Source organism: Hakea prostrata, chromosome 3 (assembly GCF_041222555.1).
Source record: "Hakea prostrata isolate BN-2017 chromosome 3, UWA_Hpros_2, whole genome shotgun sequence".
NCBI lineage: Eukaryota > Viridiplantae > Streptophyta > Magnoliopsida > Proteales > Proteaceae > Hakea > Hakea prostrata.
In genome coordinates this window covers 7,115,530-7,139,396 of record NC_142602.1, presented here as the reverse complement: position 1 = coordinate 7,139,396, position 23,867 = coordinate 7,115,530, and the positions used below count along the sequence as shown (strand labels likewise).

The window sequence follows — 23,867 nt, the reverse complement described above, 5'->3', positions numbered from 1 at the left end:
CAGCACCGACGCGCACCCAAAACATGTTTCTTGATTTATTAAAACAGTTATTTTAATCTCTCTTTTTTTTTTTATCTTATTTATTGGGCACAGAGAGTATATTTTATAAATCTATACTGGTTTGGGTGAAGTGAAATCATTTCTCCATAGAATTTAGAATTAAATATAACTTAGGTATTGAGAAGCATTACTCACTAGATCGTGTTTCTGTAAAGCCTCTGACCTGTGCTGTCTGTGCTTCCCATTCAAAGTGTCCTGTAATCTGGACAATATAGTATAATGTAAGTTCAATTTTCGATTATTCATGACCAAGTATCAACCTTACTTGTATACATTGAGATGCCTTCACAGTTAGCTATTGTAGAGTTCTATAACTAATAAAACTGTGGTAAATCCTCAACCTAAATCACACAATGTTATCAAGGCTTTCTTCTATTCAAACTCAAATCTGCATCAGCAGCCTAACTAACTCACTTCCATAGTCTATTTTCTCACTTCATTCTTCTCTTCCAATGATGACAAACTTAATCAAGGCTTTCTTCTATTTCCTCAACCAGTATACTAGCATAGATACGATCTGTCCCTCTCTTCCTTTTTTCATCAACTTCTACCTAACTAACGTTGGAAATGCCTCTGAACAGTTAACAATAAAATTCTTCAGAGGGTACCCGAGCGAGAAGCGTGAGGTCGGCGATCACTCGTCTGGTTTATAGAAGAAGGTTTCTGTTAAAAGAAAATGGGTTCTGTATTGGATTTCAGGAAGTTAAAAGGAATGTCAATGATCGAATTGTTCTATGTTAGAGCATTGGTATCAGATGGTGAAGATGGCCAAGAAGCAGCAGCATAGTATGGAAATGATGGACTAGTTAGTATACCTAACCTCTTAAATTTCCTAATACAGAAAATGAGGTCCAACACCCACATGAGAAACACAACGCAGTGAGAATCGTTATTTTCCTCATCTCGGAGCTTAAGGCACCCACAAATCAACCTAAACATAACCATCTGCCTGTAGAATTCATGATTCTCACAAAATTTTAAATAAATAAATAAATAAAACAATAATTTTGTACACTAAAGCTCTGAGTAGTTCGACAAATTTTCATAATTTGACAATCCTCCGATCTACTAAAGCTTGATTCAACATTCTAAATATCAATATTGATAAGAGTAGCACATGTATCCGTGCATGAGCATAAAGAGAACAGGGTAAGGGGCAGAGTGGACAGAACAAGAATACCCAAAAACAAACCATCGCGTCAGATGAAGAAAAATAATTGCAGAAGCATCCAAGATGTGAATCCAGTGAGATTCTACACACGGAAAGACTGATCTAATTTAGCAATGCCGTTACTGAAACTTTAGTTCTCAACAGCAGTTCGAAAAGAATCAATTTTCCTATACAACAAAAAAGGCAAGTTACATGGAAAGGCAACAGCCTAGGTATTATTTCTTCACACTTCGGTGTTGAAATCTTCCATCTCAGTTCCATCTTCAGGGAAGCACCGCTCTCACTTCTTTAGCATCGACCCCAAAAGCCTGCAACAACCAATCACATGTCAGTGGTAACAGTGAGGCTTAGGGTGTTTCCTGAGGTCATTCTGTGACATAGCAACCAGTGTTAAGTGTTCTATACTAGTGGGTTTGTCCTTTCCAGTCGGGATTTGTGTTTTCATCACTCATATAATTAATGTATATCAAAAAAGCATCATGAACAAAAAACTCAACATTGTTAAAGACCCAAATAAGATGTCCTACCCACAGCACAAGGCTGCAGCCTAATCCTATTTTGCAGATAGGCTGTTTCCAAACTCAAAACCATGGGCATTACATCAAAATGGAGCAACCTTAACATCGCACCAAGACCTGCCCCGGATGTAACCAACCTAACGTGGCCTTTGTATATAGCTCATATCAAGAAGTAGCTGACCCCCAGAACCTTGTTATGTGTAGAATTGCCAAGCCCTCCGGGCTAGGCAGTTGGCGTGTATATGAAAATGGGCAATCTTCAAATTTCCCCAACTGGTAGGATAAAGCCATATGTTGATACTTTTCTGGGTAAAACCCAAAATATGATTGATTTCTTAAATAGTCAACAAACCATCAAATTAATGATGTCAGATTAAGGTATTCTAGCACTATTCAGAGCAGATTCTATCTTGTGTATGGTCCAAACCATAATTTATCAGTTAGATTTAGGTGGGAGCCTATGGCTTGTGCATTGCCGTGGATAATTTTCATCATGACCTAATAAGTCAACCCAACCTCAAACTAACATGACCTGTGAGACCTTATCATAAAGTTTAATAAAGCACAAAAGTCAAACTTGAGCCATAGACCGACCAAACGGACCATCATATACCCCACAAGGCCCACACCATAAAGATCCATACTGTCTTGGAATCAGAAGTTGGCCAAGTACCACAAGATCAACAAAGAACATCAAATTCTGACAATTGAACAATGTAAGACCACCAATCAAAACAATTCCTGTTTAAAACAGGTCTTCATAAGGTGAGAAGAATTGAAGGCTTTCAAGAATGGCAAGTTCCTCAAAAAGGAGACAAACCAAGGGACATGCCTTCCTGATGCATCCAACCACATCTGATAGCATTTTATCCTCCATCTCCCCCCCCCCTTTTTCTTTTCTTGGCCAGAAAGGTTAATACTAGATGGTCATTCCATAAGACCCCCACAACACCAACTAATTGCAATTTCCAGTATGTTTTAAGAACAAAGCAAGTTTAAGGCTTCTAAAGAAGACGTCCAATTTACAAATGGGCACAAGAGGTATGCCTAAGAATCAGAAGTAATTTCATTTCTCAATAACAAAAGATGAACAAAGCATAAAGTAGAGGAAACTAAAATACCTCAACTCCAAGACCTTTAACATAGACATTAGTGAACAATTCAGAAGGATCAGGCATTGGGCTTTCCTGGTAACATAAAAATTTGAATAAGAAACAGTGCTAACACAAATTTCAGCCACTAATGTCATCCAACATTTAGTGCACCCAGACAACAAAAATAATTCAATAGCACCAATATTCAGTGTTTCTCACCTTGGCTTTTGCAATAGCATCATCCACCTCTTTCCTGACGCTCTTCTCAATATCCTGCAGAACAATGACATGTCATCAACTTCGAGCAAATATATTTTAAGGATCCCTTTTTCAGTTTAGTTTAATTTAATTTCTTTTGGTTCGGGGGAGGGGGGTTAATATAGATGGTCAGGACAGAAGTGATCTAATGGGCCCTAAAAATTGAGAGTAACGAGGGAAGCCGTGGAGTACTCATGTAACTTCCTTTGATCACATAAACTCAAATTTGCAAACCTTCAGTGAGACAAATACCTTTAGATCTTTCTCTGTGGCGATGTCATGGGACACAATCAACTTTCTTACTCTTTCAATAGGATCCCGCTCCTAGAAATCATAAATATGAAGAAAGGCATAAATATCAATCCTATAAAACAAAGGACTGTCCAAGTAGGATTACCAACCTGTCTGACACCACTGATCTCATCACGTGTCCGGTAGGTGCTTCCTGGATCTGACATGGAGTGTCCATGGTACCTATAGGTATCCATTTCAAGAATCTGAACATAAAAAAGCAATAGTGTCAGGCCAAATTGTTGAACATAATGACTACTGATAGGAATGTTTGGTGATTCTTGATGATTGACTTGATGTATTAACAAAGTAAATATTCACAATTTTAGAGAGAAAAAGGCATAAGAAACAAGATGAAGTTTTAGTAAGACATGTTTTTCTAGAAACATATGAAACCACAGAAGATACAAATGTGGGACCATGGATGATACCAAGTTGATCCAGATCCCTGCAGGTAGGATTCCAGTTTTCCCCACCATCCCCAAATTGCATACCCATGCTTCTCAGAAACTTTAATCTCTTCAACAGAGCAATCAATACAGCCAGAAAACAGTCTCAGGGAACAGTTCCGAAGTTCTTTTGTTCTTGGAGAACAGAAGAATGGGTGGTAGGTGCTTGTTAAAACGGTTTGCTCTTACGTTCTAAAGATCAAACCAATGCAGAAAGTGGTCTAAAGAACAGTTTTTGCAGAATATGCAAGACAGGTTCTGTTGAGAGAACAATAACTTGATAAAACGGCACCAACTGTGAAAGTCTCTCAAGACCATCTCCACTCCTACACCTGCTTGCAAACCCTTTCTCGAAAGCTAGATTTTTCATATTGCAGGCCAAACCAGGAATATTTCCAGAATAAGTTTAGCAAACACTCATTTCCAAACAAAGAATGGTTTCTTAGCACAGATTCATGTAAAAAAGGTTTCACACAAGAACTGTATCCCAGAACAGAAATGTTACTGAACTCATACTTGGCTTCCAAAAAGGACTAAAAGATTAGGGGCTAATCAAGCATTTCTAAGAAAACTAAGAAGTCTGAAATAAGACCATGCAAAAATTTTCATTAGAATGTACCCCCAAATTATTTTTACCAAAATGAATCCTCAAAGGGGCAAAGGTGGCAGAATGGGTGCCTCCTCTTGTGTCACATTGGACATAATTCAGAAATTTTGTATCATACGGATGAGCACAGTCCATCATGGGTCCAGCACGTACTACATTTATTTATTTTTTTGGCCAAAGCACATACTACATTTGATGGTATAACTCTTATCGTGTGGCCCATTTGCATTGGATTATGATTGTGAATTGTGAAGGCCTAAACAATTTTTCAGCAATCTTTTATCTCTTAGCTAACTTTTTACCCTTGAGTTCTCCACAAGTAGACTCTGGTTTGGCTGAAATTTTATAGGTAAACAAGAAGTCTGGGACCTACCATGTGCAATATGTGGACTTCACATGGGAATTCACATGGCAGAAATTTGGCCATTGTGCAAACAGGAGGCTGATCAAGGAAGTCGTATTTATCAGACTTCACCCCACGATCAGACAATCAGTACACAAGTACAATCCTAGTCAAGTATGATGCTTCAGCAAAACAATCTTTGACTGTTATATAAAGCACTTGGCCAAATACTTGAAATCACTACATGACGATGGTGCTCCAAATGATTGAAAATATGGACCTTTTCCTAAGCCCAAGAAGTATACAAGGAAGCACTGGAAAACCAAATTAGAAGGAATATGCTTTGACATACATTATTATAGCCCATCGTTTACCACAACATGAATCACCATGCAGGAATAAGTGAAACCACATATCTTTTGTTAACCATGTTTCAACGTTTCCTATTTCTACTTTGTAAAAGCATCACAGTTCAAGAGTATTCTCAGGGTTATGTTTGCACATTAACCTAAAATCCACAAATCACCATTACTTGATCATAAATGTACGTTTAGCATGACCTGCTACTTGCAATGAGCAGCTAGTATGAACAAGAGAAAAATACCTTTGTGCGAGAATCCCAACCAACTCAATAACACGTTAACCATAACCAACGCCTCTTAAAACAAGAAATACCAGGACTAATATCTTTGAAAAGAAACAGCAACTGTTTTGCACCTCAGATCCATAACATGCATGAACATTCCTCCAAGTGCAATATGTTAATGATCAGCAAAACATCTATGAATGATTCTACCTATAGAAGGTACTGACTTTTGCAGTCTGTTAAGTCAAACTATTGAAATATTTTCTGTTAAATCAGCATTACATTACATTTAGAAAAACACACATTTAATTCACAAATGTTAGATCCCATTCAAACAACTGCCTTCAAAGTTTCCACAAAGATAATAATAACAAAATGCATCTATCAGTTACTACAAACCAATTTCATGGAAAACATTTCCCCATATCTCACATGAACCACATAAATCGTTGATTTAAAAACTTCTTAGCAGTATAGGTTCGCCCAACCACATTTTAAATGTAGCTGGACAAAATATCAGCAGGAAAAATAAATACACACTAATACCTCACTCTTATGAAATTATCACTGGGAAAGATCACATTCCAAATAACTGAAGAAAAAGAAGAAAAAAAAAACTCTGAATGTAATGTTCAATCTTTAGGTTACGAAAAAGAGTTTCTATAATGCAATTTTAATGAATAAAAAACCATTTCAGCAAAAGATCCAAGAAAATATACTTACAAGAGGCCCATTTTTCAGCGCATACTCCTTGGCAAATTTGCAAGCTTGCTTGACGGCAAGAGCATCCATACCATCAACCTGTTAAGTCAAATCAAATACTGAAGATGTTATGGCAAACAAAAAATAACCTAAAACCATTAACTGATACATTTAGGATTTCTTAATCACAGTACAAGATACTGCACAACTGCCATGTCACTCATCAGATTACATGTCAGTAATTCCATGTATCATGGAAAAATTTATGTTTAAATAAAGACCACATCAACTGAAGGCAATAAACCATACCGGAAAATGATTAAATCATAAATCTAAAACTAAATAATGCTACGACGAAATGGACAGCAATAAAGTTAAGAAGGTCACTTCTAAGAAAGAGCCAACAAATGTACAGAGTATCGATCTACCAGTGTACAAAAAAATGAGACAGATAGTTCACATATATGCAGTTCATTGATCATCACAATATACACTATTTTAATTGATACACAGATCTCCTTCCAACATATATTAAACACAAGGACCAGATTTTTTATGGCGTGCATTGATCCAACAGTATGATAATGATTAGGGTATTAATTACAGCATCTCTATGAAAGAAGGGCAAGGCTGCATACATGATGACCCTCCTCATACCCTCACAATGGCAAGAGGCCTGCACACCAGGTATGCCTTTCAAAGAATCAGACTTCTCAGTCTGACCTCTGCCTAGCAAAAGGAAGATGGTCCCTTCCACAATATACATGCATGAGCCAACAGCATTCAATTCTTTGTCTTTTTTTTTTTTTTCATGAATAGAAATGTTTTAGTAACTGGCAACATACCCCACCTATCCCTTTCAAAACTGCTAAACTTTTTTCCTCATTGCGACTTTTCTATTCCCACCACCCCCTTTAATTCTACCCATCCACACAATCAGCTAACATTAACCACTGAAGACAACTCTTGGTACAGGCTCATTCTTAATGGCAACCACAAATATAAAATGCAAGGAAGGCAAAGGAAGTAGTGATAGATGGAGCTAGTAAGTGATCCATTCTGGATACCCGGCAACAGACAGAACGTACAATCTCAGACTCACAGCATAGACATACATGAAAAATTCAGATTTTTCTCTAGTCATACATTAGGAACCCTACGAATCATATGACTGCAATCTGATGGAATCCTAGATGCTCAGTTGCTCACTATACCCAAGAATAACAATGGAATGATGTAAAAGAAGCATGAGATCAAAACACAGCAATCAAACATAAAAACTTTATACTGGCAACTAACACCAGTAAGTATATTGTTAAGCTAAACTTTCAACAAGAGAGAGAATAAATTACAGCTACATTTTAAACAACCCTCTTCTTTCAAGAAATGGGGAACTAAAATATATCAATTCCAAAACTGATATCCATGTGGAAGCGATAATACTTTAAAGGGTGACATTCGTGCGAAAGCATATAAACAAATAAATTACGCAATTCAATTGACTGCCCAAGAGAAGGGGATAAAATTCACCTTTAAGCCAGGAACATAATCTCCACGCTTGAAATAAGCAGGACTTTTGGCAGCTCTCCATTCCGCTGTACCCATCCCATCTACAAAACAAAACAGAGGAAATCTAACATCAATAAAAAAGAAGAAGAAGAGATTTTGTTGATCACACAATTGAATCCATTCTTTGAACTTACAATGATTATTCTCACAGACTAAAATGGCAGGCAGATCCCAAAGAGCCGATATATTGAGCGCTTCAAACAGCTGCCCTTGATTGGCAGCACCATCACCGTACAGGGCAAACGTGACAGTTTCCTCCTTCTTATACTTCTGCGCAAATGCGAGACCACATCCGAGAGGTACCTGGGCACCAACAATTCCATGCCCACCAAAAAACCCTTTGTCCTTCTTGTAAAAATGCATCGACCCTCCTTTCCCTTTAGAGCAACCACCTACTCTACCCATCAATTCAGAGAATACCTCGAGGAGGGAGCCGCCGCGGGAGAGGAAAATACAGTGATCACGATAAGCAGTAATAATAGCATCTTTTTTGGTGATGGCAGCTTCCATTCCGACGGCTACGGCTTCTTGACCATCGTACAGATGACAAAATCCACGGATGAGCTTGGATTTGTAAAGCGAATCGGCTGCAATTTCCATACGACGCATAAGAGCCATATCAGTGAAGAAACCCATGAGCTCTTTAGGAGTGGTTTCGACAGTGCGAGATGGAGGATCGATTTTGTGAGCCGTGTAAGGGATGCTCGTCTCGATGGAGAGAACCTGCTCATCGGTGGCTGAGGAGAAAGGGACGGCGGAGGGATGAGATAGATGAGATGGAATAGGAAAGAGGCCTGAGGAGATTGGAAGAGGCTGCACGATTCAGAGCCATTTCTGATATCTTCTTTTCCGATCTCTGATTTCTGCAGAACGGTAAGGAAACGACGATTGGGGGTTAATGAACCGAAGAGATCTCAAAGTTAAAATCGTCTGTGACTTTTTTTTCTTTTCTTTTTTTTCCTATTTTTTCTATTTTTTCTTTTTTTTCCCCTACTTTCTATTACTGCTAAAACTAAAAGTAATAATAAGCATTTAATAATCTAGAATCTGAGAGGCCGCCACGAGCCACGACATTCGATTCAGTTGACCTCAACACTATGCCTTTTTTTCTTTTCTTTTTTTAAAATTAAAATAATAATAATAATAAAAGGAAATTTTTCTGTGAAAAAGGAATTTTCGTCATTACATAAACTCATGTAACAATTAGGGCATTCTCATAATTCTATTATAATCAGTATTTTTGGACGTTTTTAATTTTTTCATTTTGAGCTTTATTAATGTAGATTTTTTGACAAATTCGAATTTAAATTACTGATTTGGTGAAGAATTTTCCATTGGATAGGACATCGTTCTCAAAAATATTTGATTATTCTAATTATTTCATCTAATTCTTCCTGCAAAATTGATGTGTTACCTACATTATTGGAAAAGATTCATTTTCTTTATGAAATTAATTACTTTGCATGAGGGGATGTGGAGGGAGACAAAATCTGTGACCTCTTCGTTAAGAAGTTTAGTCATTGTTAAGTGACCAAGTCGTTTTAACCAATAGAAATTTGTTGAAAATTTTTGAAAGCTCATAGACTGAAATTTACTCGATTTTCCTATCGTTCTTGGCTTCTCCAAAGCCTTGAGCTTGAAAGAGATCTTAATAGCATTTGCCTTGGAATGGACAATTCTAATTGAACTATTGGAGGTAGCTATGACGACAATGAATGAAATCGCAGAGAATGCATACCACAGTGAGCTTCAATGAGTCAAGTACCCAAACATTGGAAACGATGTTTATGTTTTTATATTTATCATACCAAATTCTTGCTTAGACCACCGAACCGGGATGAACTGTTCTACTTGGCACATCTAGTCTTGATTTGGGTCAAGGAACCAGCTAGTAATATTTCAACATACACTTTCCGAGAAGTAACTCATCCTTGGGACTACCCTCCTGAGATTGCCCCATGGAAATTTTATCATAACAGAATGTACATTCAATATATATATTATGTTACTTCTCAACAAAAGTAGCGAGACAATGGGAAAGAGCCTGTTTCTAGCTACAAGTATTTCAAAGCATTAAATTCAACATTTAATAATCTATTCTTATACATTAAATGCTTAATGTTTATCATGGGAGCACTTATCCATCCAAATTTTCTTGGGAGCTGCTTCTTTAAGATTTGTCTGGAGTTTAAGAGGTAACATGTCACATCCAAGGCCCACATAAGTCAAGATTACTAACAAACATGGGAGAAAGTGTATTAAGCCCAAAGCTTTTCCAACAAGATTGGTATCACAATCAATCCTAACCCTCCATTCCGATGGAATGGATCCAAGGCCAAAACTTGTCTTTTTCAGAAAAAATACATTGAATTTGTCTATAAAAATGAAAATCAAAGAAAAAACCAAAGGAAATCTTGCATTAATTCTCCAGCAACTACCCAAGAGACCCAAAACTCTTCGAGCATTAACTCCTCTTAAGGAAGATCTGTGTTATCCAACTCTGACTTGATCATCTGATGTGGCTTCTCGTCTAAAAAGGCAGCCCGTTCTCACTATTTTTCTTATTCACAGAAACCTAGTTCAGAGTTATCCTCAAACCCAACCACAAGCAAAGAGATTTTGGAGTGACAATACCAAACCCTAAACCCCCAAAGAAAAATATTCTTGAATGAGATTCCAAGAAGGTCAGTTCCTGGCAGGGGAGACAATATCTATTACCCATCTGGATTTTGAATTTTTGATGCTCCACCCTTCATCAAGAAGTTGGTAGAATCTTATACTCATCAGCCAACTCATGGCGCTGGTGCAGGTAGCAGATCCAGAAGTTGATCACATCTTACCCAAGATGGTCAGACAAGTTTTTACTTTGGGTCAATGGAAAGTGGAAACCATTCTTCTTAAAGAAGTTGAAGGACATTCGCAACGAAAAGTTGCAGGAAGGTCGAGATGTCAATTCCGAATACGCGTCTCATTTCTATTGCATAATATCATTTGTCCAATGCTTCACTTTTCTTCTCTACTGGAAGTTGCAGAACACTTGCAACGAAAGTTACAGCAAGACCGAAGTGTCAATTCAGAATACCCATTGGATTTCTGTTATATAAGATCGCTAATGCAATGCTTCACTCACGACAATTGAGAGAGGCAAGATTTTCTGAGAGTAGAGATGGAGCGTGATCTGGTTAAGAAGGCCTTCTCACTAGCCATGGCAGCTCAATGCAAACATGATCGAGCTTACCAATTAGAGAGACACTCATCTTATACTATCATTGCCTTCCATGGTTCTGGTAGCGTTGAAGATTGGTTCTCTGGCAAATCTTTCGGAGAGACATCTGTAGGTCTGGAGAAGCTTTTCCCTTATCTGAAACGCATTGGCAAAGATGAAATTGCCCTTGTTAATGGCAAATTCTTACACGATTTCCAAGATCTTCTAAAACCAGAAGTTCTAAAAGAGGATTTTCGCTTCAGTGATCAGCTACCACTGGAAAGTCTTTTAAAAGACCCTCGATTAAGTGATGAGGTATGTTATGTATTTATTTGAGTTGATTAGAAGTAAGATCATAGTATTAAGTTCTATTTAGCTAATTTACTTATAAAGATCTTGCATTCAAATTGGACACGTATGAAGAATCAAACCATATAAATTTTGAAAAAAATTTACCCATGTGTATTGAGGATCTTAATTTTTGAGTGTCTCTTTATGCATTTGTTTCTTGAAAATATTCAGCTGGGTCGAGCAGTGAGACAAGGAAGGAAAGTAGCATTCACTGGATACTCATCTGCAGGTCCCATTGCCATCTTGGCCACTATTTTGTTTCTGCAGCAAAACCGTATTCCAGCTCGATGTGTGACATTTGGGTCACCCCTCATTGGAGATAGTACCTTTGGCCACGCTCTATGTCGAGAAAACTGGGCACAATATTTTGTACATTTCGTAATGCAAAATGACATTATCCCACGAGTCCTACTCGCCCCTCTTTCCTGCATCAAAGGAGAATTACCATCGATTCTCCCTTGCTTGGACAGAACCAAGCTTGAATCTCAGGCAAGATCTCAAGAGGCATCGGATTTCTTTTGCGATGTACTGCAAAATGCATCCTCTGTTGCAAACTACACAGCTTGCTCATTCATGGGATGCACCAACTCGTTACAGCAAACAATTACAAGTTTTGTTGAGCTCAGCCCTTATAGGCCTTTCGGAACCTATGTATTTTGTACAGGAGAGGGGGAATGTTTACTCTCATGAACCCAGATGCTATTCTCCAATTACTGTTTTACAGTCTTCAATTGCATAAAGGAGAGACACTTATAGATGTTGCTTGTAAGAGCTTCATGGACCATCTAGAATACCAGAACAAATTCAGAGACAATCTGTGGAAGGAAGATGTTGATCTAGACCATCTCTTGCTACAACTTCCTCTATCCTCAGGAGTTACTAGTGGTGGTGAGCCGGTGATATCAATTGAAACGGCTGCCAAGGAGCTCCACCTGGTGAGTTTTCTCATGCCCTCAAAACACCCCTCTTATTGGGTTGTATGTTTCATTATTTGTCAAAAACCATTAACATCATGTCTTCATATTTTGTAGAGCACAAAAGCCATGTTGTGCGTCATTGCGGCCAAAGAGTACGAGAAACAAAAACACATAAACCAAGAAAAAATTGATGCCAACCGCTACAAGATTCAAGAACTTATGAGCAACCTTGAAGAATACAGGGCCAGATGTGAGATGCTCAAGATTGGCTACTATAATGCCTTCAAGCTGCAGAATGATGCAGAGGACTTCCAAGCAAATATCAAAAGGCTAGAGCTAGCAGGAATGTGGGATGAAATAATTGAGAAGCTGAAAAGGTATGAATTACCTGATAACTTCGAATGCAGGGTGGACTGGGTAGAGCTGGGAACCGAGTATAGACATCTCATGGAGGCCCTAGACATAGCCAATTACTATCGGCATTTCAAGGACGAAGATACCGGACCCTATTTGCAGCCAGAGGAGGGCAAGCAGCCTAGACCAAAGCGTTATAGATATACACAGAGATGGCTGGAGCATGCTAAAGGGAAGCCAGCAGGTTACTTCTCAGAATCCTGTTTCTGGGCTGAGGTGGAAGACCTCCACATTCAGATTCAGTCAAGCAACCAGACAGGGAATGGTGATGCTGCCTTTGAAATGGTGAAAAACAGGGTATTAAAGCTTGAAGATAATGTGTTGCAGTGGCACCAGGATGGGCAACTAAGAGAGGATGGGCCACTAAGAGAAGTGTTTTTTGAGAACTCCACATTTGTCAAGTGGTGGTGTGAACTCCCAGAGGAGCACCGCAGAGAGTCTCAAATTGCCATCTTCATGACTGGACCTTCTGTTGCTCAAATGGTATAAAGCTCTTACTCGGATGTGGAAATAAAGGTATCTGTAGTCTATGTTGTGTGAATGTAACGAGTGCTCATTCTATTTCTGTCAGTAACGTTTATATGTAACAGTTTGTCTATTTTCATGCATCTTGAATCATTGTACGAGTGACTCAAAACATTACCCTACTTCACCAAAACATTCCTCTGCATGTAGATACCTTCTGGGTATCTGACATCACCAATAGATCAAAAATTTCTGATTGCTACACATATTAAGAAAAGACTAGTCAAGAAACTTCCAAAAGAGCTAACTATTTCAGGATACAACCAAACTTATCATTCAAAATTGCCACATTTCTAAGTTTCCTTCAGTCATGGTGAAAGAAATATGTTTCCTCCCCATACTCAAGAAGCAAATGGGTTGTCTGAGAAAAGTGAGAATGGCATTTCATACGTTACCAGTAAGAGGGAATAATGACGGTAGGCTCTTGTGGTTGTGGGAACCCTTTTCCACAGGAAAACGGAAAGTTTCACTCATCTTTGAAGCAATTCAAACATTGTCACTTAATTATCAAAAGCTGCTTTCCATGGACAAACACAAATTTTATTTGCCCAAAATTACAGGATATTTTCCCAACTCATTTTAACTGGTTTAGTTCCCGTCTATATTTCCATTTTTTGCTCCCCGCTTCCTTCACCAGAGAGGGATGTGAAGACATGACAAAAGATAAAAATATTACTCGTTAACTTATTTGCACGAGAACCTTGTGTCAATCATTCCACTTCTGAAGAAGAGATGGGGTAAAGAATTCCCCAACAGAACTAAAAACTCACTCTCTCCCCATTTCCCCCAGAAAACCTTTAATTTGTGATCACTCTCTACCAAGCAATCAGGCTCTACAGACTCATTTTCTACCAGTATGCACAGAATAATCATATTACCCGTCAAATCACTTTGGTACTTCTATATAATTACGCTTGAGGCAAAGATTTGCATTCTAAGCAACTATTCAAGATGGTGGTGGACATATTGATACTCCTAAAGCAATAATAGCAGTGAAATTCATAAAGCAACAACGCCCCAACAAAAAAAAAGGGGAAGAGGGAATAAAAAGAGAGGGTAAAGAGAAAACCCACCTTTGCCGGGGGCCTAGGACCCAGAAGTCATATCTCTTTGCTATCAGCCGTCTGTCCACATGTTGGAAAGTACCCTCAACACCAAAGCAAACACTCAACACCTGCAGTGCAATTTATTTCTTATCAAACTGGAAATAAAGAGGTTCAAAGTCACACTCTTGATACGTGGCTCCTACAAAGCATCCAGCAGACACCCCTGAAATTCTCAAACAGGGGAAACCACCTTCTTAATATCCCTTGAAAGCATAAGCTTCTATCTTTCACGTCCCACTCTGGAAACAAAATGAAGGGGAAAAAAAAAACCAAATCCAACAACAAGCAAGATTATAAGACCAGAAATACTCAAAAGTCAATCTCAGCAGCGTGCATTGCATGAAATTTCATGCTGTATGAGAAGACATGGCAGGTGATATCAATAATGACAAAGACTACTATTTTAACCAGTAGACATTCAGATCGTGTATCCCTCTACACAAATCAGTGGACTCTTCCAGAATGGTAAAAAAATAACACTGCACACTCAAAATTTGTGTTAAATAACAGGCAACTCTTAACAAGGCCCATTACAACATAATCTCTTTTCAAATGCTGCCACCCCGACTGTCCGAAAATAAAAAACAAAAGATATTTTTAACACTTTTGAATTGGCTCAGGCTTAAGCTTGCTTGGACAAATGGCTGAACTTGAGCCAAAGCCACTAATAAAGACGGCTTAAAATAGAGCCATGCCCCAACATCCAATCTAACCAACATGGCCCATGTTTCTAGTTATGTTGATGAAGCAATCAGCCAATCAGCCAAGGATCACCCTCCTAAGCGCCCCTCACAGTCTTTGATCCAAAGGCTTTCTGCTTTCTTCTAAGAATTCAGCTACAACATCAAGCATTGAACCATCTAATCTAGATCATGATTCAGATTTCAGTATTCAATCCAATTCGACACAAAGATGGACCAACATCAAATGGAACATGATGCACAATGAAAAGGACAATAAAAGGACAACAAATGAAATTACATAAAAACAAAACTTACTCTATTTTATATCTTTTTTGGGAAGTGAAAGAAACATTTAGAATAAGAGAAAGAAAATGGATCTTGTAGGATCCAAATTAAACCAATACTCGTACCTAACAAAATTGGTAGAAAACCCTTTTGAGTATTTTATCTAAATCCTGGAAATCAAAAGTGAAGCCATGAGAATGCCCATCAATGGTGCAAAATGAAAATTGGAGAAAGGTACGTTAGCCAAGCATCATATAGCATATATAGAAATTGGACAGTGATAGGCTCCCTTTTCACACACAACAGTAAAGAACTAAAATAAAGAAAAATACAGCAAGAATGAAATCTGGATTACCTAGAGTCCAGTGCTCTGCAGCAGTAGCCTGCCACCAACAGACAACTTAGTTCTTCCTTGCCCCACCTGAGTTCTCTCCTTTCCCATATCGAGTTGCATAACTGAATTGATTTGTCTGCACAACCAGTGTTGTCCCCGTGTCTCTCTCTTATGCTCTTTATTTTAATTTAGTCAGCATCTTATTCTCCTCACTTACTATTGGGTAACTGCTCCTTACTAATGAAGATAACTGCAGGTACCTAGCAGTAGGCCTGATCCCATCAGTGTAAACTCATGAGATCAGGGGCCCATCAGCATCATTTCCCATCAGTTTCACCTTGTCCTCAAGGTGAAAAGTAGGATATTGCTGATTCATTTTAGTGTAGTATTCCCAAGTGTTTTCATATGATGGCAAGTCCTTCCATTTGATTAAAACCTCCAAAGAACCTTGAGACGAGTAACGAAAGTCCAGCAACTCTTCAGGTGTCAGCGTGAGTTCCCAATCCTCTGCTAGACAAGATGGTAGTGGCTGGTTCAGGTGCTGCTGCCGATGACTTTCTTCAGCTGCGATACAAGGAAAACTGGATTCTAGAGTCATCTGGTAACTGGAGTTTAAGCCACTGGTCCTATTCGTTCTATAACCGTGTACGGACAATAGAAGCGTGGGCCAAGCTACTCATTTGGGCTGTTAGCAAGCTTTTTGAAGCAGTAAAGCTGCAACTTGAGAAAGACTTCATCTCCAACATTGTGTCCTGTGCTGGTTTGCAGCATTCTGCATCCTACCTTGAGCCACCAGTAAGTCTGACATCAATTCATCTAGGACCAGGTCACACTTCCTCAAATAAGAGTCAACCTTGATATGTTGGCTAGGCTTATGTTCAGAGGGGAGGTAGAGATGGTGTAGGAGAAGGTAATCCTAAAAGGGTTTAGGGTTTGGTTGAGAGTTTGGGAGTCATGACTTTTAAGTGAAACTAGGGTTAGGGTTTCTAAAGGAAGAAGATGCAGTGCAGGAAATTTCTAAACTAATGGAATGTAGGTTTAACAATGGAACTAAAGGTAGGAATAAGGTTGAGGGAGGGACGCAATCCTATAGGGGAAAGGAGGGGCTAAGAGGGGTTGGGAATCTAGGGTTTTATAGTAGGGGATGGGGGGACTGCTGCCATAGGGAAGAAGAAGGGGAAGGGAGGGGAATTGAGCTGGGAAAGAGGTAGGTGATTGTACTCACTTGTAGGAGAGTTGACTGGTTCACTCAAGGTTGATGAAGATGTTGTCACAAGGCTGCCTTAGGCTTTAGATGAAGAAGATTGAGAAAATTGCCGAAACTTTAATCACTCAAAATCATGGAGCTCCTTACAACCCACGACTCCAAATATCCTTCAAATCACTCTTCAAAAATTACTAATCCAGTCTGAATCGTTTACTAGGTGTGAGGGGCTTTTATAGCCCTCATTACATTGAAGGAATACAACTAGGACTCTCAATAAAAAAATAAAAAACCAACGTGACTCAACTTAGGAAATCCACTTGGACTTGGGGAATCCAATTACAACTTAACAACTTTTAAAAGATGACTCTCAAAGCAACAAGAAAAGGAGCCTTCTAGAAAACTCCTGAACAAAGATAACTTACAAAACAATAAACCAACTCCCAAAAGCAATCCCACTTGAAAATTGGATTTCAACTGGAACTCCTACTTATAAAAAGGCCTCCTTAATAATTGGATTAAAACCAAAACCAAAACCAAAACCAAAACTAAAAACAAAAATAAATAAATAAAACTCCCAACAGCACCCTGCATCTAACCCACCCTATTGAGACTCCAAAAGAGGAGGTAAAATGACCAAAATACTCCTGCGTCAGGTGTGACCAACCCTTGGTGCAGCATGGTCTAGGGATGTTTTGGGATCAAAATTTGAGGTGTCCTATGCTTGCTGACCCTGGTTACATCAGCATACTCTCTTGGAAGCTCCTCTTGCTTCGTCGTAGCCCCACCGTCATTGAAATCCCTATCTTCTTCTACATTCAGCAACATAACAAGGAGCTGCTTGTTAAGGCACATATGGTCTCCTGAAAATGGCCTATCACACCTGAAACACAAGCCTTTTTTCATACTTTGCCCTCTGATCCTCTGAAGAAAGCCACAGATACCTTGTTCCCCTTCTATTTCCACACATTTTTCCTTGAAAGCTTGTTTCAAGCGCATTTTGATAGAGCAAGATATAGCCACAGGTTCATCTCAAAATCTTGCTCAAAATGCACTGTGAGTAGGTCTGCAAGCCTTACAATGTAAGTGGAATTTCCAAACAAAAATTTGTGCTGCTCAAAGCAAAGTCTGATATCCAATCCAAGAACCAACAGCACTATCCTGGAACATCAAAAACCAATTCCAATAACGTCTTTCTCTAAATCCTATTGGGGCAATTCAGTCAATTTTAAACTAAATTGGGGGTTTTCAAAAAAGCCTAGAACATTGAGTGCTGGATCTCAGTAATCATCATCTCCAGGGTTAAAAATTCATGTGTCTACACTTTCACTTTTCAATTGGGATAACCTGGTCAATTTTGGAGTCTGCAGTTAAAAGAGCCAAGGGAAGTTGACTTACGGTAGGACTCTTGTATTTTTACAACCAAAAAAAGGACTTTTGTATTTTTCAGATCCATAAATGGAACTCCAGGCCAGATCCTACACCTTTTGCTACCACCACCAACCCCATCACCAAGTCAGCCATGCTTTGTCAATCCAAATTCCCACCACTAGCACTGCTACCAGATCCTAACGTTTTGCTGCTTCACTACCATTGCCTCTTCTCCACAACCCAACCGGAGTATTTTCTTTACAACCAGCATGAACAACATAGCCATATCCCAACCACATGGGGTCAGTTACAAGTCATACAAGACATAAGGCCTCAACTATGCATGCCTTTTTACTCTTGGATCTTTTAATCTGAATCAAATAACTCCAGCAAATTGGAGCATCTCGCAGCCTCCATTGAACATTGCCATGCCACCTCAAACAAATCTCCCAAAATTGTCATAGGTGGAAGCTCCTCCAAACTTAGCTCCAATACGGTCATTCCTTACTTTATCCTTCATTGATTTTCCACACATATTGTTGGACTCCCCAAAAGATGGGAATGATTTGATGAATGGTTTGGGAATAATTTAGATACACTGATCTCATGAAGATCCAGACACAGTGAAACTTAAGTTAAACCCAGTCCAACCAACAGATAGGCTGAAACTTAGACCATCAGACCTCATCCTAGTAGTTTAATCTAATGCCCTAAAGTAGTGGTTGAACTATAATCAAATTGGGTACCCCAAATCTGCAATAGTAAAAACTGAGGAAGAACAGATTTTTAATATCTCAGAATCCAGAAATAAGAAGTGCCCAAATCTGGATGGACTTCAAAACCAGGGTCCTCTCGAGATTTCCCCAAAGGAAGGGCTAGATCTGAGTAAGAGATCAGCCTGTGATTCCAGATACATAGTGCAAAAATAGGGGCCTCAAATAGAACATCTTGTGGTTGATAAGAAGGTAAATTCATTTAACAAATGAAAAATCAGATTTTCCTATGCAGAGTACTCCACGGAACTAAGGAAATATGCTGTTGAAATCAAAAGATTAAAAGACATTAATGGCAAAAATCAGCTTAACTAGTACCTGATGTGAGATTAAAAGACAGTATAATATAAGAAAATAAATAGAAAATCTAGGCCTCCACACACTAATGCCTTCACACCCGATAATGAATCATACAGCTTCATGCACAAGGCAACTCAATATTATTCCCATATCATCATGATTAAATGGCTTGAGTAACTCTACAATGTTTATATCTGTTTATATGGCCGGAAAAATGAACTAATCAAACTATGCAAAACTGGGATACACTACTACTAAGAGTATGAATGCTTACAACTTAGCAAAAAATAAAAACAACTATTAAGTAACTTCTCATACTTCTACCAGTAATGGAAGTAAAGCTGATAAACTTAACCCCATAAGCCTACCTTATACAAACATTTTAGACTAACTAAAGTGAACCACAGACATGGTATCAAAGGCCCAACGCATACATAACCCAATACGCTGCTTATTTTCACTAAAGGGGGGGGGCATCTAGGAGACGTACCTACATCACACGCATCTCGAAATCTTCATCTCTACTACACAGTCTACACTTAATTTATCTACATGATGCTTCTTACCTACCCAATATTACACCCCATACATACATCATATCAGGTCAATGGAAATCCCATGAAATTTTCAGTTAATCTTTAATAGGAATTCACTGATCTCACAAAATTCAAGATGCACCTATCAAGTTCATCTATCCCATTTTATTTCCTTGAGAAACATCATCGTCTTTATTTTGTGAAAGAGTTTATTATATCTATAAATACTAAATTTAAGAGATCACCCTCTCATCAATATTTACCACCTCCTCAAATGTCCTACTATTGCTGAGGTACACAACATATACTCCATCTTTGTTCTATTTATCTTAACACCTTTCAATCCCAAGTCTCCATGGCTCCAAATTGGCAATAATCCCTACCTCTGTCTTATCCACTGGACCACCAACACAATATCATCGACAAAAAGCAAACATCACGGACTTTTATCCTGTATGTTTTTGGTAACTCACCCTTGATAAGTGAAAACAAACAAGGGCTTAACTCTTAAGGCTGATCATTGATGAAGCCTGCTTGTAATTGGAAGTCAGTTCCTTGACACACACCCCAACTCACTGGGACTCTTTCTTTCTTTGGTGGATTGTGGGTGGGAAAGATCTGCCTATTGGAACTTTATTGGAAAGCAAAATGACAGAGACAAAAGAGATAATTAGAGGGGAGAATGAAGAGACTTGGTTGGCGGTGGTGCTGGTGTCAATGACAGTGATTCTCTAACATTGCAGTCAATGCTGAAGGTGAAAGGGGAAGGAAGTTGCCAGTGCTTCAATTAGCAGATCCTCAACTGTTTCTGTTGAGGGCAGGGGAGTCAAGGCAGGTCAAAACTGGTAGAAGTAAATAGACCAACATGAAGGTGAGCAGCAGAGTAATGATATGAAAGAGTTGAGCCAAGTTAGGAAGCTGAAAAAATTCTCTGGATTTACATTTATCCTAGTGAATATAAGTTAATGCTAAAGAGCTACTGAAGCAAGGTTACAAGGTTTACTAACAGACCAACCCAAGATTCGAGGACAAAAAGAATATGAATGTACAAAGATAAGATTGAAAAAACCTGTACCAGTTACTTAATTGAGGTAGAGGCAGTAACAAGAAATCTGGAGTCAGCACTGCATGACAGATATTCATCAAATTGAAAAAACAATTAGCTAACAGAAAATTCTTAATCATATCAGTCACCCATTCAAAATTTAAGACAACGAAATATCATGAACTATCTTAGAGTTGCTTCTAGCTAAAGTAAAACATCAGAACAGAAAGTCTCTCTCCCCAGCAGCACCGCATCTTCCAACTAGCCTTGCTGGAGATTGATGTCCTCCATGTAACTCCTCTCCCCACCCCAACCGCCAACTTAACCCTGCTCTGCAAATCCACCTCACCCAAAATCAGAATGCAGGAGCCAAACTATTTCGATTTCTGGACCTCAAAACTTTTCAAATGAAAAAACCAACTATATAGGAGATGACTTTAGAACTCCAATGCAAAGAGATATATGGATCTACTCTAGACACACATCCATTAATTAACATAGATAACAAGTGATGAGAATTGTTGAGTAATCTTACAGGGGTGCAATGGGATGTAATACAATTGAGAACACTGAAGCAACAAAGGAAACTTTTACTTCGGGCATTGATGATCAGAGTACAGATAAATGAACATCAACATCCATTTTTTATGCATGTCTTTCATGTGGCACACAACAGCGGCCTGTACTTCTACAATGAACTATTTGCCATCAGCAAAAATGGAGATAACTAATACAAAGACCCATAAGTCACTTCCGTTGTATGCCCAAAAAAAAAAAAGTACGCCACTTCCGTTAACATACAGAAGGTATAAAATATGTTCAGATTCTACTTCACAAATGGCTAGGATGCAACAATAAAAAAAAAAAAAAGCTAAATATGAGCAGTATGTTAGACATGAACCTGATGGGACACCAGCCATCATATTCTCAATGCTCCAATGCTCTTTGACCTGCATCTTGCATGAAAATCTCCTGAAATAATTTCTACAAGAGCCTCCAGCTGAACAAAGCGACAAACTTTCAGAAGCCAAAAAAAAAAAACTAAAATCAGCAAACAAATGAGATACTCAAAGTGCCTCTTCCAAGTATTCCAAAATTTAACCTCTTTTCGTATGATCTCACATCCTTCCTAGCAAGCGGGTTATACTTGCAATTAACGGATTCCAAAGGAAACATCAACAAGAAGAAATAAAAGCAAAAAAAGCACTGGATTCCCAGATCATATAAATAAAAACCTTTCAGATAAAGCAAATGACTAGCCAACTGAAACATATGATAGAGTAAATACTGTGAATCACTTGAAGAATGTAATATTACTACTACATAGGGAACCGCACTAGATGGAAGTAATCATTCACACAGGTGCAACCACATGTGCCCGTGATGAAGGTCATGTTGATATTCAATTCTCACACATGAATAAAAAGATCGAAGAGAATAAGACGGAAAAATTATGTTCTGCAATATTTTGATGTATTTCATTATATGCCCTTTTATCTATTCACATACCCACATAACCCTCCGAAACAGCATACGCGACATACAAGAATCTAACTCATAAGAAGTCCAATTAAGTTCCCGGAGCGTTTCAAAATGCTGTCCTATATTCACATCTACCACATAGAGAACAGAGCTCTGTCCATGAACAGAACAAACAAGACATTTAAAAGAGAAAGAAAGGGGGCAAAAGAAAACTGAACCTCCCCACCCTAACCTCTCCACCCTTCCCCCTAATACCGCGATTTTCAACAAATAAACAAAGAAGTTAAAACTTCGCGCCCATGCTACAAGAACGACCCAGACGAATCGACAGGACATCCTCAGTAGTTCCCGTATCACTGACCGAGGGATCGTACTGTTTCCTGCAACCGGGACAACGCGCATCAGCCTCTAAAATCCTCTTGTGGCAGAAGAGACATAGCCGGAATCCACAAGAACAGGGGAGAAAACTTGAGTCAGTGAGATCTAGATCCTCATAGCAGATAGGGCAAGATGAAGGCGGCGAGTTTATACTGTGGCATGCCCAGGTGACAGCTCCACGACCACAATGGCGCTCCGCATTCACATCGAAGCTATGCTGTTTAGAGAGATTAGGCAGACTCTGGGGACGATAAGCGTCATCAGGTCTCCATGCACGACCATTTGATGCAACCCTAAGAACGGTTCCCCGGCAATCCAGTTTCAATTTCTCCGCTTCAATTTTGTCACTAGACGAATCTTGAGTATCAGTTGATCCAAAGGGGGTTTCGCGTTCCACTGTAGGAATTGAATTTGGTGGGTGTTCCTGCTTATCATCGGCATTTAAAGCATCGGCAATAGCTTCCCAGTCATCCAGACACCCATCATCCTCTTCTTCCTCACTAACGGTTCCGGAATAGCATCCACTGCTGCTGCTCCTACTGCTACCACTGCTGCTCCCAGGACGATCCTTGCTCGAATCATTGGCCCCCAATAGGCTGGATGTGGGACTATTTGCCATGGACTCCAAATCACTGTCGTTGAAACATGATCCGTCGTTTCCGCTCCCTCTTGATCTCGTCTCCAAATTCTCCAACGATGGTTTCCGGTCGTCGCTTTGACGGAAAGGAGGAGGTGATACCCCTCCAACATTCAATTCCTCCTTGCATTCTTTGTTTTTGACTGCATCGCAGTCCATCAATGGAAAAAAACGATTAAAAGATCAGATGAATTTGAAACGCAAACATAGACATGTGCCTGATATGTAAATTGAACATAAATTTGTTAACGTACCCTGAGAAAGCCATTGTTCACGTCTTGCATCAAGCTTGTACTGCTTCAATTTTGCAGTTCTGTTGTTCTGGAAGACAAATATGGAATACAATCAGAAAATATGAAAAATAAAAAAGAGGGAAAAACAATTGATATGAATATTTGTTAAACCAGAAATTGCAATGCAGTGGGCGATTATCTTACCCTCTTTTTCTTCCCGAGATCCTTTGACAATACAGGAGAACCATTAACGACTGAATCATAAGCCATGACTTCGATTTCTTCGGAAGAACACAGTAGAAACCCTAACCCGAGTTTCTGAATAGATAAAACCCCAGAAATGAATTGTTCGAAGGAGAACCAAGCGAAAGAAATAACAACAGCGAGATAATGGATAACGAGAAGTCCTGCACTGCGCTCTGTCAACACTCTTCCACCCT

The 23,867-nt window shown here is 38.9% G+C and overlaps 3 protein-coding genes across 3 annotated transcripts; 1 reads left to right on the top strand and 2 right to left on the bottom strand.

Annotated features, from left to right (window-relative positions):
- Nucleotides 1-1,259: 1,259 nt before the first annotated feature.
- Nucleotides 1,260-8,601, bottom strand: LOC149020461 (pyruvate dehydrogenase E1 component subunit alpha, mitochondrial-like). The gene is given in 9 exon segments (XM_089148604.1): nt 1,260-1,539; nt 2,871-2,936; nt 3,063-3,116; nt 3,354-3,425; nt 3,503-3,598; nt 6,101-6,178; nt 7,610-7,689; nt 7,783-8,398; nt 8,400-8,601. Coding segments are annotated over 9 exon segments (1,188 nt in total). The 5' UTR covers nt 8,481-8,601; the 3' UTR covers nt 1,260-1,494.
- Nucleotides 8,602-10,786: 2,185 nt separating this feature from the next.
- LOC149020460 (protein EDS1-like) lies at nt 10,787-13,306 on the top strand. The gene is given in 4 exon segments (XM_089148602.1): nt 10,787-11,168; nt 11,376-11,873; nt 11,876-12,139; nt 12,236-13,306. Coding segments are annotated over 4 exon segments (1,905 nt in total). The 5' UTR covers nt 10,787-10,814; the 3' UTR covers nt 13,025-13,306.
- Nucleotides 13,307-22,248: 8,942 nt separating this feature from the next.
- LOC149020459 (uncharacterized) lies at nt 22,249-23,867 on the bottom strand. Its single transcript, XM_089148603.1, has 3 exons — nt 23,632-23,867; nt 23,449-23,515; nt 22,249-23,337 (listed from the first exon to the last, which is right to left on the bottom strand). Exons 1-3 carry the CDS (start codon nt 23,695-23,697, stop codon nt 22,463-22,465), a joined length of 1,008 nt encoding a protein of 335 aa, XP_089004729.1. The 5' UTR covers nt 23,698-23,867; the 3' UTR covers nt 22,249-22,462.

Coding starts and splice junctions, on each gene's coding strand:
- LOC149020459 (XM_089148603.1), bottom strand. CDS start 23,697: ATGGCTTATGATTCAGTCGTTAATGGTTCTCCTGTATTGTCAAAGGAT. Junction 23,516..23,631: donor ATCTCGGGAAGAAAAAGAGG/GTAAGATAATCG, acceptor TTTGTCTTCCAG/AACAACAGAACTGCAAAATT. Junction 23,338..23,448: donor TGAACAATGGCTTTCTCAGG/GTACGTTAACAA, acceptor ACTGCGATGCAG/TCAAAAACAAAGAATGCAAG.